The sequence below is a fragment of the Rhinolophus sinicus genome, linkage group LG01, assembly GCF_036562045.2.
Source record: "Rhinolophus sinicus isolate RSC01 linkage group LG01, ASM3656204v1, whole genome shotgun sequence".
NCBI lineage: Eukaryota > Metazoa > Chordata > Mammalia > Chiroptera > Rhinolophidae > Rhinolophus > Rhinolophus sinicus.
The window spans coordinates 55,384,748-55,398,181 of NC_133751.1; the positions used below are offsets into that span (position 1 = coordinate 55,384,748).

The 13,434-nt window shown below is 39.3% G+C and overlaps 1 protein-coding gene across 2 annotated transcripts in view; it reads right to left on the reverse strand.

Moving 5' to 3' along the window:
• ATP13A4 (ATPase 13A4) overlaps positions 1–13,434 on the reverse strand; it is a 116,116-nt gene that overhangs the window by 27,321 nt on the left and 75,361 nt on the right. For both annotated transcript variants that reach the window (XM_019723162.2, XM_019723170.2), the window contains 4 exons: positions 9,846–9,999; positions 8,648–8,759; positions 4,858–4,982; positions 361–524 (listed from right to left, as the gene is read on the reverse strand). In XM_019723162.2, coding sequence (XP_019578721.2) covers positions 361–524; positions 4,858–4,982; positions 8,648–8,759; positions 9,846–9,999 — 555 coding nt within the window. The remainder of the gene's footprint in view (positions 1–360; positions 525–4,857; positions 4,983–8,647; positions 8,760–9,845; positions 10,000–13,434) is intronic.

Genomic DNA, 13,434 nt, shown 5'->3' on the forward strand with positions numbered 1-13,434 from the left:
TCCTAGAGACTAAATCCCCTTTGAACCCAGCAGGGTTGCTGGCAAGCAAGGGAAAAATGGGAAATTAGATTCACAGCCCCCTCTTCCATTACATTCTTTCTTATACAGAGCCAACAACATTTTTAAGCTTAAAAGAAATGATTATTTCAAGCACACAGGAAAGCACTGTACCTTAAAGCTCAGTTGGAAAGATAAGGGAAACTGATATCATTGAGTGCTTCACACTGCATATGTGTCAGATATTTGGAGAAATATGTTGACCGTAGGTCACCTGTACACTTCTGCCAGTCAAAGCTGCTCAGTAGCCAATAGTGAGAGGAAAGTTAGATAGTACGACAGAAGGTCTCTTTTTAGGCATACCTGATTCCCATATGCAATGTGTTTCTTCTCTTCCACTAATTTCCAAGATATAGATGCTGATGAGGACCCAGTGGTTTCATTCGTTTCAATAAGAATGACTTTCTGGTCTTCAGAAACCATTCCAGACTTTCTGGCCACTGTTATTGCAGTCTGAAGATTGTCACCTAGAAAAAAAAGGAAGAGTATCCTAAAATAAATTGAAGAGATAGAACCAATTTATATAGGGCCTAGAAAACTCGGGTAATGAGTTAAGACCTTATTTTAGGTGTGAAGAAAAATAATATATAAGGTGTCTCTCAGCTCTGACCTTCCGTGATTTCACAGTCCCTTTTCTGGTTCTTGCTGCTTTTCATCTGGTTATTTTATGACTTACCAAAGAGTGGGAAGGAAAAATAAAAAGGCAAAATTCAAATCCATTTCTGTCATTTGTTAAAAGTTTAGTAAATGCTTAGTAAGACCTTACTGGTTTAATATAGTATCTGGTGGTTCCACTTCCAGCAAAGATGGAGTAAGCTAACTACAATCTATCTCTCCTACTGACTACAGTAGAAAACTCTGGACAGAATACAAAAAGTAACTACCCCAAAACTTTGAAAAGTAAACTTAAGCAAGAAGGATGTGGAAGAGAGTCAAATTTTGAGAAACAACCTACAAAGTAGTGAGATTCTTGGCCTCTTTTCTCTTTCCCCTCACACTGTTTGACCTGAGTATGAGTCCTAGTCCTAGATCTACAGCGGTTGCTAAAACTCGGAGAAATCTAGTCTTTCTGGCCAGAGGAACTAGGAAAAGTGGTTTCTGTGGCTGAAGAGTTATGGGGGAAATCCTGGAAAGGAAAGAGCTAGACAGGGAAACCAATTCAAAGTTATGAACTCTATATAAAGTCTCAAGCACCAACCCAGAGCTGTATGTGTGCTGAACAAACCCAAAGAAGGATAGCAAAGGCTTCAAGAATTGAACAATGATATTAATCATCTCCTATGTCCCAGAGTTTTGTTCACTAAAACAAAAAAACTCAACATTCTCCAGAGAACTTCAACAGGATCCAGTCTCAAAACATCATGTTTGAAATATTTAGGATACTCAACATGCAAAAAACCTGAAAAGTCTGTCCAATTCTCAAGAAAAAACAATCAACAATGGCCCATCTCAAAATGATTCAGATGTTGGAATTATCACACACTGGTTTTAAAGCAGCTATTATAAGCCCTCTTCACATGGTAAAGGTTAATTCTCTTTGAAGTAAATGAAGATATAGACGTTCTAAACATGAAAAAATATATACTTTATACAAAAGAACCAAATGGCTACGTTAGACTTTAACAATATAATAACTGAAGTGAAAAAGATTCACTGGATGCACTCAATATCGGAATGGAGCTGACAGGAGAAAGAGTCAATGAACTGGAAGATAGATCAATAAAAATTATATAATCTGAAGAAGCAGAGAGAAATTTTTAAAAACAAAAGAACAGAGACTCAAAAATATCAAAAAGATTCACATTTATGCCATTAGAGTCCAGGAAAAAGAGGAGAAAGACACTGGAACAGGAAAAAAAAAAATCTTTTGAAGAAATACTATCAGAAATCTTACCAAATATGATTTAAAAATTTTTAGTTTACAGATTCAAGAAGCTCAGTGTACCCCTAACAACTGAGTGAGAAATACATCCAGACACATAATGAAACTGCTAAAAACCAAAGATAAAAAAATATCTTAGGAGTAGCTAGAGAAAACAATACATTACGTATAAGGGAATAATGATGCAAATTATCACAGGTTTCTCATCAAAAACCATACAGGCAAGATGACAGTGGAATAACATTTTTAAAGTGCAAAAAATAAAAAAAATCTGTCAACTCAGATTCCTATAGCTAATGTAAATATCCTTCAGGAACGAAGTAGAAATTAAGACATTCTTAGATGAAGGGAAACTAAGATCATTTTTTGTCAGCAGACACGCTCAAAAAGAAATGCTAAAATAAATTCTTTAGGCTGAAAGGAAACGATACCAGAGGGAAACAGAACATAAGGAATGAAAGCAGTAACACAAATAATAAAGACCTGGATAAATAAAAGGTTTTATTTGTTTGTTTGTTTGTTAACTTAATGTTCTTTAACTCTTGACTGCTGAAAGTAAGAACTTTAACATTGCCTAGTGGGGTTTTCATTGTCTGTCATACATATGACAACTATAATATAAAGAAAAGAACGTAAGATATGTTTATGGTTGTAAGGCTTCTTGAACTGGTAGATACGGATATTGTATTTCTTACCGCAACTACTAAAAGTAAATAATATAACATATGATTGTCTATCCTTAGCATGATTTCTCCTAGGTTTCTGCCAAAATACTTATGAGGATACATGAAAGAGCTATCTAGTGGGAAGGAGTTGCTCTACTCTGAGGTTGAAAGAGCACAGGGAGCCCTGAGACTAAGAGGCTCACTTCACATGCCCCACAGGACACCAGCCGTCAATCTGCTTGGCAACACAGGCCCATTTTGCATCTACCACCTATGAGAGTTCTACTGTTTAGGATCTGCTGCCCAGGCCTAAGCCTCAGTCGTTTGAAGAGAAATAGAAAACTCCAGCAGCTAGATAGGAAAATATCAGGCAAAACAACCAGAACATTTGACAGGTAAAGTAGAGCAGCTGCTGGAAACAGATAAAATGTACATTTTGAAAAAAAAAAAATCAATAAGGTTTTCTAGAGTCACTCCCATGCCAAACATGATTTAAGAATTTAACAATAAACAGGTGATTTGAAGAAGATAATGGTCATTTTGGTGACCTGAGTTTGTGGTTTGAAAAAAAACTGGATACAAAAAAAAAACCCTGTAAGCACAAAGCAAAAATATAAAAATATGACATTCACAAGAAAAAAGATAAGAAACTGAGAGGATAGATCCAGGAGGCCTGTCATGTGAATGACAGAAATTCCAGAAGGGAAAAATGAAAGAGAGAACAAAGGCAATAATTAAATGAACAATAGAAGAAATTTTCCTGAGAGAAAGAAAACAGATTTAAAAGTCCTCACTATGTTCAGACCAAATTAATTAAAAAAGATAAACATATAAGCATATTCTTGTAACATTTCAAAACTCCAAAGTTAAAGAAAAAGGATTGTATTCAGGAAAGAACAAGTTACCTAAGTGGACTGACACTGAGCTTGTAATATGCAATACCACAAACCAGAAGACAAAGGAAAAACACCTACAGATTATTAAGAAAAAAAGGATTGTATTGCAAAATCCTAAACTCATTCACCTATCAGAGCAATGAAAGATATTCCAGTATATGTAAGAAATCAGAGAACATATCACCTTTCTATCTCATCTAAGGACAATTCATGACAAAACCAAGCAAGAAAAGAAACAAAACAGAAATTTCAATGTGAGGGAGGAAGAAGTAAAGACAGAGGATTAAAGTGATCAACTCTTATTTCTACATAAGTCTAAATGGTAAAGGATAGAATATGAGAATGTAATATGAGTTCTGAATAAAGCTATGTTAAACAACAGGGTTATGATGTAGGGGAAAATTTTATAAATAGTCAATTAACTGAGCAATAATACCTAGAAGTTCGACTGAGGGTGCAGGAAGGGAGAGACTAAAAGTGATCCAAAAGTCTATTGGATTGTGGAGGCAAGAATGGGGGAATGAGAAAGTACAGAAGGAAAAGTAAAAGTGTTCTAGAGTTCTCAACAGCAGCATTGAGTTTAGGGGATGTGGGGTAAAAAATAAGGGCTTTGGTGGGGAAGTATTATATCTTGGTAACATAATTAATAGAGTTGAAAGCATTTGGCTATGAAAGCAGAGAAAGAAAGGGAAGACACATGCTCAAAAAATATGAATGCATTAGAAAATCATTTATTCTCCATTCAGAAGAATTCATTAAGAAATTTCAACAACAAAAAATCACACATGTCTTGAATGATCTTTTCTCACTTCACCATTATTTGAATGACTTGGGTTTGGGAATAAAACTAGAGATGACAGCATCATTTTCATCTCCGGAATTGTAGATCTCATTATTGGTAGGCCTTCAGCATAGGTTACAGACCAGGCTGACTCAGAATTCTTCTTCTCCTAACATTTAAAACTAAAAATCATCATCTTTACATGAGTCGTATCTTCTCATTCAAGTGATATCTCAAATGTCCCCTTTCAGAGAGGACACCTCATCTAAAGTAGCCAGTCAGATGCACTATCCCATATCACACTGTTTTGTTTTATGTATGTCATAACACTTATTGCTACCTGTTTATTTGATTATTTGATTGATTGATTGATTACTTGACTGATTGATTGATTTTCTATCTCATCCCTCCTCAATGGAAGTTCAGTTAGAACAATAATTTTGCCTTTTTGTTGCCCATCTCCAGCACGTAGAATGGTGTCTGGCCCATAGAAGGTAGTCAACAATATTTGCTAAATGAGTGAATCTGTGTCTGTTTCCACATCAAATTCTTACTGTTTTCTACTTTGTTCTATACCTGTGATCATTACTGTCCTTATCCGGGCTGAGATGAGCTCTTCCAGAACAGGTTTTGTTTCTTCCTTCAGTTGATTCTCCAAGATCAGCAATCCCAGAAATATCAGGTCTGATTCTACCTTGTCCCTGGAATTATATATATAATTGAACAGACATAGCACATTCTAGTGTCTCTAACAGGAAGTAAAACAAAGACAAATATCTTCCTGTCAGAGTAGTTCCCACCCACTAATTCAAGCACCATTCCTGAGGCACTGAATATGTATCAGGAACTATCAAGGCAGGAAGGCGACACAAAGGACACTGAGACATTTACTCTGACTGAATCAAGAAGAAGAGAGAGTACTTATTAAGCAAAAGATTTGCTTTAACCTTTGTAGAGAATGAACTAAATGACCGCAAAGATCTCTTCCATCTGCTGAGGTGATTTTCATCACCTCACCTGTTGGCAACCACCAGAGAGTTGTTCTACCTCTGGTACAAAACATTATGAAAAATAAGTGAGGCACAGGGCAAATAAAATGCCAGTTTCTCTAGAAACAAAAGCTATAATCAATACCATATTAGTCCCAGGAGGTACAAGACCATAATCTCAAAAAAAAAAAAAAAAAAAGTCTCCCTTAAAGGCCAACCACCCCCTCCCCCACCCCCACCAAGCTGGTAACAGGGCTCTTCTACAGAATGTTTTTGCAGCAAGTGAGGTCTCTGAAACTCTCGTCCACCACAAGGACATTCCAAGACATTCCACAGGACCAAGTGCAGGGGAGTACATTTGGGGTTGGGGGCTCAAAGATTCTTCCATGATTCATCTATCTGAGACTCAGACACCTCTAGCACACACAAGAACAAGACACCAGCTCTGCCTATCTGGGTGAAATACAGATGAAAGCAGTACCCAGAAAAACCACCTGTCTTGCTTTCCACGTCTGCCTCACATGGGCCAAGGGCATGATGCTCCCAGGACACTAACACCTCCACCAGAGTGGCAGGAAGTGGACACAGTTTGGACTATTTATCTCAAAGCAGGCTCGGGAAATGACATATCTTATTCTTCTGAATCTGGCATTTAAGTCTCTTCATAATCTGGTTCCAAATTATCTTTTCAAGTTCATCTATGACTAAATTCTTCATGCCCCCTAATCTCCTGCCAAGTTGGACCACTCGCCATGGGTATGTTCATATTCACTACTTAACCATCTCTAAACATTTGCTCTGGACTGCCATAAGCCATTCTTTCTTATTTCATGGAAAAGGGTCTAAGAGGAAAAGTAGTCCCTAGAGGGGTCTCAAGCTCGGCAACTTGGAATAGCATGCTATCTTATCCTGCTTCGCACATGGACATTATACCTCTTCCTGAAGCATCTAAAGAACGGGGAGTGTAACACAAAGGGAGCATTGTCATTCTTATGACTATACTTCATGTTCTTCAAATCCATGTGAATTTTAAAGGATGAAATATGCATAAGGCAGGCCAAGAACCCTCAAAGAAATGATGATATCTGTGCTGGAACCATTCTGAGTACACACACACACACACACACACACACACACACACGTGCATGCATGTCACAGAAAGAATATTCTGTTCACATCAGAGATTAGCAAAGGTTAGCTAAATTAACTTAGCTAGGAATAGATAAAGTGATGATGTGGCTTTAACACAGGAGGGGCAAACTGATGAGCCAAGATCAGATCATAGTGAACTTGTGTTTGGATATTACCAGATTTTGAAAAGCTGGAATTCCAGTGCTGTTGGCCAGGCCATGCATGTACTGTCCTGTGTGCTACCGCCCTCACCATCCCCATTGCTCACGTGCAACCACCATCAATACTTGGTTATATGCACAGCCCCAAAACCATGAGTCTGAAACTTGTAGATATGCAAATATTTCATTATAATAATCAGAAGCAGCAGCACAGTAGCCAGGATCTTGATTTATATCTGTCAAGAGGCTCTCAGGAAACAAAGTTCCATTCCCAATTCTGCCACATCCTGATCCCAAGTATCCTTTTCTTTAAAACATAGGGTCCAGTCTCAAAATTCACTTTTAGCTCTCTGACTTGAATGACTTAAGTGACTGAGTTGATTGAATTACAAAGTGACACTTTTAAGGGTCACAGTAAGCTGGCCCCAGGGAGAGTGGCCCAGTATGCCCGGGAACCCAACACTCAATGACTTTAGATGAGCCACTCCTGCCTTTGAGCCCATTTGTGATGTGACAAGGTTGGGACATATCTGTGATTTTAGCAGGAGCGGTACTGCCTCTATAGGACATTTTGGAAATTTTTTAGACGTATCGAGTATATGCAAGATTTTCTGCAGTGACCAATGCACAAAAATAATTATTTCATGTGCCTTTTGAATATTTTACAGGACATTCATGGACACTAAAAGATTGTTTATACTTTCCTAAGTCAATATAGAGTTATACTGTTCATATTATACTATAATTATACTACACAATGTACGTATTATTATAGGATATATAATACCACTATATTATATTAACAAATATAAATTATTTATATTTCCTATAGCTCTGTTTTATATTTAAACACAAAGTATTTTTGCACATTTTTAATATTCTAGTGAATTTTCGAGGAATGTAACTATGCGTAAATTGAAAGGAGATTGTATTGTTTTATTCAGAGTTTTACCAAGAGTTTTAAACCATTTCACAGAGTCCCCTCACTGACAGCAAGAATGTTAATGGTACTTTAGACTCCAATGTATCACACACCTGTATCAGTCTGAGTTCCTAGTAGTTTCAGCCCTAAAGTTTCTACCTACAGGTGCAAGCAACGTATTGCCTTATTTTGTTGTAGTGGAGTCAGCTGAGCATTTATTGCACTATTACTTTTTGTAATGCTTTGTATTTTTTGCTCATATTTTGACTGTACATGATGATATTATATTTATTTTTATAAAGAATATGTGCAGATCATATTACATATGAATTTCATTTTACTGTATTAAAGGAAGTGGTACAAAAATGTAGGTATAATAAGGGTCTGACAGGGTCAAACACAAATATGTTAGACCTCCCAAATTTAAAATCCTAAATAACATAATAAGCCTTGATTATCTCCATAGCAGTGTTACCAATAATGGCTGACATAGAGTATTGGACACGACATTGAAGGTAAAATAAACACAATAGCCTAAAAACATGGGAAAGTAAAACAACAAATAAATTTGAACTAATAAATACTCCAATCTATTTTAGCTTTTGAGCATACCCATTTTAATCTACACATATCAAAACTTTCTCTAGAACAGTCCCTTCAAAGCTCTTTCATTTTCCTATAAAAATCACCTCGATTATGTGTTAAGTCCAAGCTATAATTTTTCTCATTAAGTTGTATATTTCTTATCAAGAATTGTTTTTTAGACAAATACTATGAGTTCTAACTTTCAACTAATTCACTAACTGTAATTAAAAACAAACAAACAAAAAAAACCCAGCTACTTGTATTTGGTTCAAAATGGGGGCATGACCCTAGTTTCAAATTCTGAAACATTGTTATATTCATATATCTGTTGTCACAAAGTTGTACAACCATGTCATGGTTCACAGCACAGTTTCTACAGCTTTCCCCTAAATTCTCCCAGTGAGTGTTCACATCAGCTCTGTGGTTTAGGCAGGTCAGGAATGACTATATTCCTGTTTACTAAGTTCAGAGACATTTCACACACACAATCCCTGCTATCTATGTTGCTGAGTCCACTGTCCAGTATGGTACATCTTCCCCCCAAACCATCCTGCTTTATCAAAATCTTCCCCTTTTACCTCGTCAAGGCAGTGGTGTGGTGGTCCATTTCCAGCTTTTTGTAGGCCATTGCAATGACCCGGAAGCCCTGGGTCGTGTAAATCTGAAGTTCACTAACAAAACTGGTTGGTACTGTTCAGAAAATAACACAAGATTAGTATGTAATATTTACTCAGTTGGCACCAGTAGAGAAATTCTTTGCAAACAGATCAAATTATTTCCCACAACACCTACATCTAAAAAGGTAGGCAACAAATCAGTGGGAACCCACCCTAAATATAAATACATTGTCACATTGTCAGGGTTGACCTCCTGGTCAACCCTTCCATTGAAGGAAGCAGTCCAAAAGAAGGAAAAAAGATGGCAAGTGTATAATTCTTTTATCTCTAATTTAATCAACAAACATTTATTGACAGCCTACTATGTTTCAGGCATTGACTCTGCAGACATTAAACTTCTGGCCCTGCTCTAAGGATCTCTGTCTAGTGGGGAATAGCCAATAGACTAACAATACAATTGAGTGAGCTCATTATTATGATCTAGGCAATTGCAGCATCCTATAGAAACACTTAGTGTGCATACCAGACTGGAAGGAAGTGGTCAGATGAAGGAAGGGAAAGGGCATTTTGGCTTAAGGAGCATCAGGATGTGAGGATAGGAGTCGTAAGGCATATCTGGAAAGTGTGCCAAGAGTCAGATCACGAAAGCCTTATATAGGAGCCTAAAGGGGTCTAAGATTACCCTGGAGCCTATGGGAAGCAACCACAAGAATAAAAGCAGGAAAGTGACAACACAGTTATACAATGTGGTGGAAAAACCAGTCTAGTCAGAGTAGAAAGGGTGAATCAGGGTAGGGGAGACTGGGAGAAGGGGGTCAATTCACCAACTATTGAAGTGATACAGTAGAGGGAAGATGGGGGCCTGGGCTGATGAAGTGACAGGGGATGGATTAGCAATTGACACCATAGAGGCGCTGAGGGAGAGGGACAGATCTGGGAAAACTCTTAAACTGGGGGGCGGGGGGGGTCGTTGTATCTATCACCAAGATGGGAAATATAGGAAATGTGAAAGGAAAGCTTCATTTGGTATTGAGTTTGGGATCCCAATGAGGTATCCAATTGGTGAGTAAGCAATTGGATTCAGAGGTCAAGGGCTGAGGGGACGTATTTGGGCTGGAAATACAAATTAGCCACTTGTAACACAAGTCTGGTCACTTACCTGTCTCAGGTTGGCAAAAGCTGGCCACTTTCTCTGGGGCACCTTTCATGAATGCCAGTTGGTCACCCCCCAGCTCTTGAACAATGACTGTCATCCTCTGCAGTGCTGATGAGAATGGGAACTGATGCAGGATTGCAATTCCTTCCACTGGGACCTGGTTAACGGATGGGGAATGGAGAGGAACACATCAACATAGCTTCTAGCTATTGGGAATTAACTACTCTGCCCTCAATTCTTATGTTAGCAAATAAGAGAAACAACGTCTCACCAATTTTCACATGTGAAATTCAAAGAAGACACATTTGGGACCTTCCTTTTTTTATTTTTCTTTCATGCTTAGTAAATGTTTGTTTTATAGTTGAGTGAATGACTAAGAGAAATGGAAAAATTGGGGTTTATCAGCCCAGTGAATGAGGCTTAGCCTGAAGCATAAAGGGTTTAAATTAGTTATAATTTAATAACTTTCTAACTATTAAATTTGGGAATGAACTATGAGCAGAAGTTGTGGGATTTTGTTCTCAGGAGGCTTTTAACCAGTCCTGAATTGTTAATTGTGTCTATCCCTGCATAGAGACAGGCAGTGGACTTCAGTAAATTATGATCTAATATTTCTGAAAATCCCTTTCTCTTTTTTCGTTTCTGATTTACTTGTTGTTTATTTTGTTCTTTAGATTCCACATATAAGTGAAATCACATTGCATCTGTCTTCCTCTGTCTGACACTCGACTCAGCACAGTACCTTCCAGGTCCATCCACACTGCCGAGATGGCAAGAACCCATTCCCATCCATGGCCAAGCAATATTCCATTATATGTATCTACCACTGACTATCCATTCATACATCAATGGACACCCAGGCCACCTCCACATCTTGGCCATTATAAACATGCTGCAATGAACATATGGATGCTCAGGTCCCCTTGAAGTAGCATATTGGGTTTCTTTGGATAAATACCCAGAAGTAGGATTATTGGGTCCTTCTTTGTCTCTTGTTATAGACTTTGTTTTAAAGTCTATTTTGTCTGGTATAAGTATGGCAACCCCAGCTTTGTTTGTTTGTTTGTTTGTTTCCATTTTCATGAAATATCTTTTTCAATCACTTTACTTTCCATCTCTGTGTGTGTCTTTCGATCTGAAGTGATTCTCTTGTAGGCAGCACATGTAAGGGTTTTGTTTTCTTATCCATTCAAGCCTCCTATGTCTTTTGATTGGAGCATTTAATCCATTTATGTTGAAGGTAATTGTTGATAGATACGTAACTATTGCCATTTTATTATTCAAAATTTGGATTTTTTTCCCCCGTCTTAAAGAAGTCCCTCTAAGATTCCTTGTAATACTGGTTTAGTGGTGATGAACTCCTTTAGCTTTTTCTTGTCTGGAAAGCACTTTATCTGTCCTTTGATTTTAAGTATAGCCTTGTTAGGTAGAATACCCTTGTTTATAGGTCCTTGTTTTTCATCATGTTGAATATTTTGTGCCAATCCCTTCTGGCCTGCAAAGTTTCTGTTGAGAAATCAACTGACAGTCTTATAGGAGCTCCCTTATAAGTTACTAATTGCCTTTCTCTTGCTGCTTTTAGGATTCTCTTTTTATCTTTAACCTTTGGCATTTTAATTATAATGTGTCTTGGTGCGGGCCTGTTTGGGTTCATCTTGTTTGGGACTCTGTGTGCTTCCTGGACTTGTATGTCTATTTCCTTCACCTGGTTAGGAAAGTTTTCAGTCATTTTTTCAAATAGGTTCTCAATCCCTTGCTTTCTCTCTTCTCTTCTGGTACCTCTACATTGCTGCACTTGATGTTCTCCCAGAGGTATCTTAAACTATCCTCATTTTGGGGGATTCTTTTTTCTTTTTGTTATTCTGATTGGTTGTTGTCTGCTACCTTTTCTTCCAAATCGCTGATTCAATTCTCTGCTTCATCTAGTCTACTGGTGATTTCTTCTACTGCATTCTTCATTTCAGTTATTGTATTATTCACTTCTGACTGATTCTTTTTATGGTTTCTATGTCCTTTTTATGCTTGCTATTTCTTTGTTGAAGTTCTCACTAAGTTCCTTGAGCATGCTTATAAACTTTGTTTTGAACTCTGTCTCTGGTAGGTTGCTTGCCTCCATTTCATTTAGTTGTGTGTGTGGTTTTTTTTCCCTCTGGAGTTTTCTCCTATTGTTTTATTTGGGGCATATTTCTTTGTTTCCTCATTTTGGCTGCCTCTCCACGTTTGTGTCTATGTATGAGGTAGATCTCCTATGTCTCCCAGTATTGGCTGGGTGGCCTTATGTAGTAGGTGCCCTGGCACAGTCTCCCCGGTCACTTGCTCTGGGTGCTACAGGGGTTTCCCTTGTGTAGGTTGTGTGTGCTCTCCTGTTATAGTTGAGCCTTGATTGCTATTGGCACATCAGTGGGTGGATTTGACCCTCAGGCTGACTGGCTGAGGGGTTTGGCCACATCCACAGTTTATGCCCTGTTCTGTGGGGTGCTTACCCAGTGGGACTTTTGTCCCAGGGGGTTTTGGTGTCTGTTGAGACCGCCCTTTGTGTATGATGCTTGTGGGGCTAATTGGGTGGTGCTCTGCTGTTGTCTGAAGCCAACCTCCAGGTATGTTGGTTCTGGGGTCTCTTGGGAGGGGCTCCAGTGCAGGCCCAGGGCACTCAGTGCCTGTAACTAGCCAGGATCTACCTGGTAGGAGCTACAAAGTGATCTGTGGTTTTTCACTGCCTGTGCTAAACCTAGAGGCACGTGGGAGAGGCCACGCTGTGAACTGGAGATGGCTGTAACCAATACTGGGTCCAGGGTAGCTCTGCAAAAGGCCAGGACACCCCAAGACCTGCTGCTACCTGCCAGCTCCCTTAAGGTTCAGCCACTGGTAACACTTTGTGTGGTATGCAAGTTGAATGAGGTAGGGTCTCAGGGTCTCAGGGAGTCACTAGAGTGGGAAGAATTGTGGTCACCACGTTAACGTAAATTCTGGTGTGGTGCCAGTGCTGAGCTGGAGAGACTCAGCACAAGTCTCAAAGCACACTGAGACCCATCGCTGCCTGCCTAGGGTCTGCAGGACTCGATAGTTTTCCAAGAAAGAATGCAATGGGGGCAGGGCTGGCTGCAATCAGAAGAAAAGTGCCTCTGGCGGGTGGGAGTTGGGTGGGGCAGGTTCCTAGTGAGTCAGCAGAGCTGAGCAGCAGAGCTCACTAGGCCAATCAGATTCAGATTTGGCCGGAAGGCGAAGGCTCAACACAGAAAAGATGGCGTCCACCTGCAGGCTGCATGAAAGGTGGACCTCTCACTGGGAAAATTTCAACTGTCGTCTAGTCCTCCCCTTGAAGCCACACACCTCAGTGTGCCCCCCACCATGTCTCCGAGCCCCCACAAGTCACCATCCCTCCGCTGGAGCCCAAGGTGAGTACATGCGAGTGAGTCTGTTCGCCGGCCGTTTAAAAGGACATTTGGGTTTCCCCAAAGCCTTCCACCCAGACAGTTAGAACCCCCACTGGTTTTCACAGCTAGATATTGTGGGGGCTCCTCTTCTCAGCACCAGTACTTCAGCCTGGGGACACTTGTGTGGGGGGCTGGGGTCCCTCACTCCTCTGGGAGGA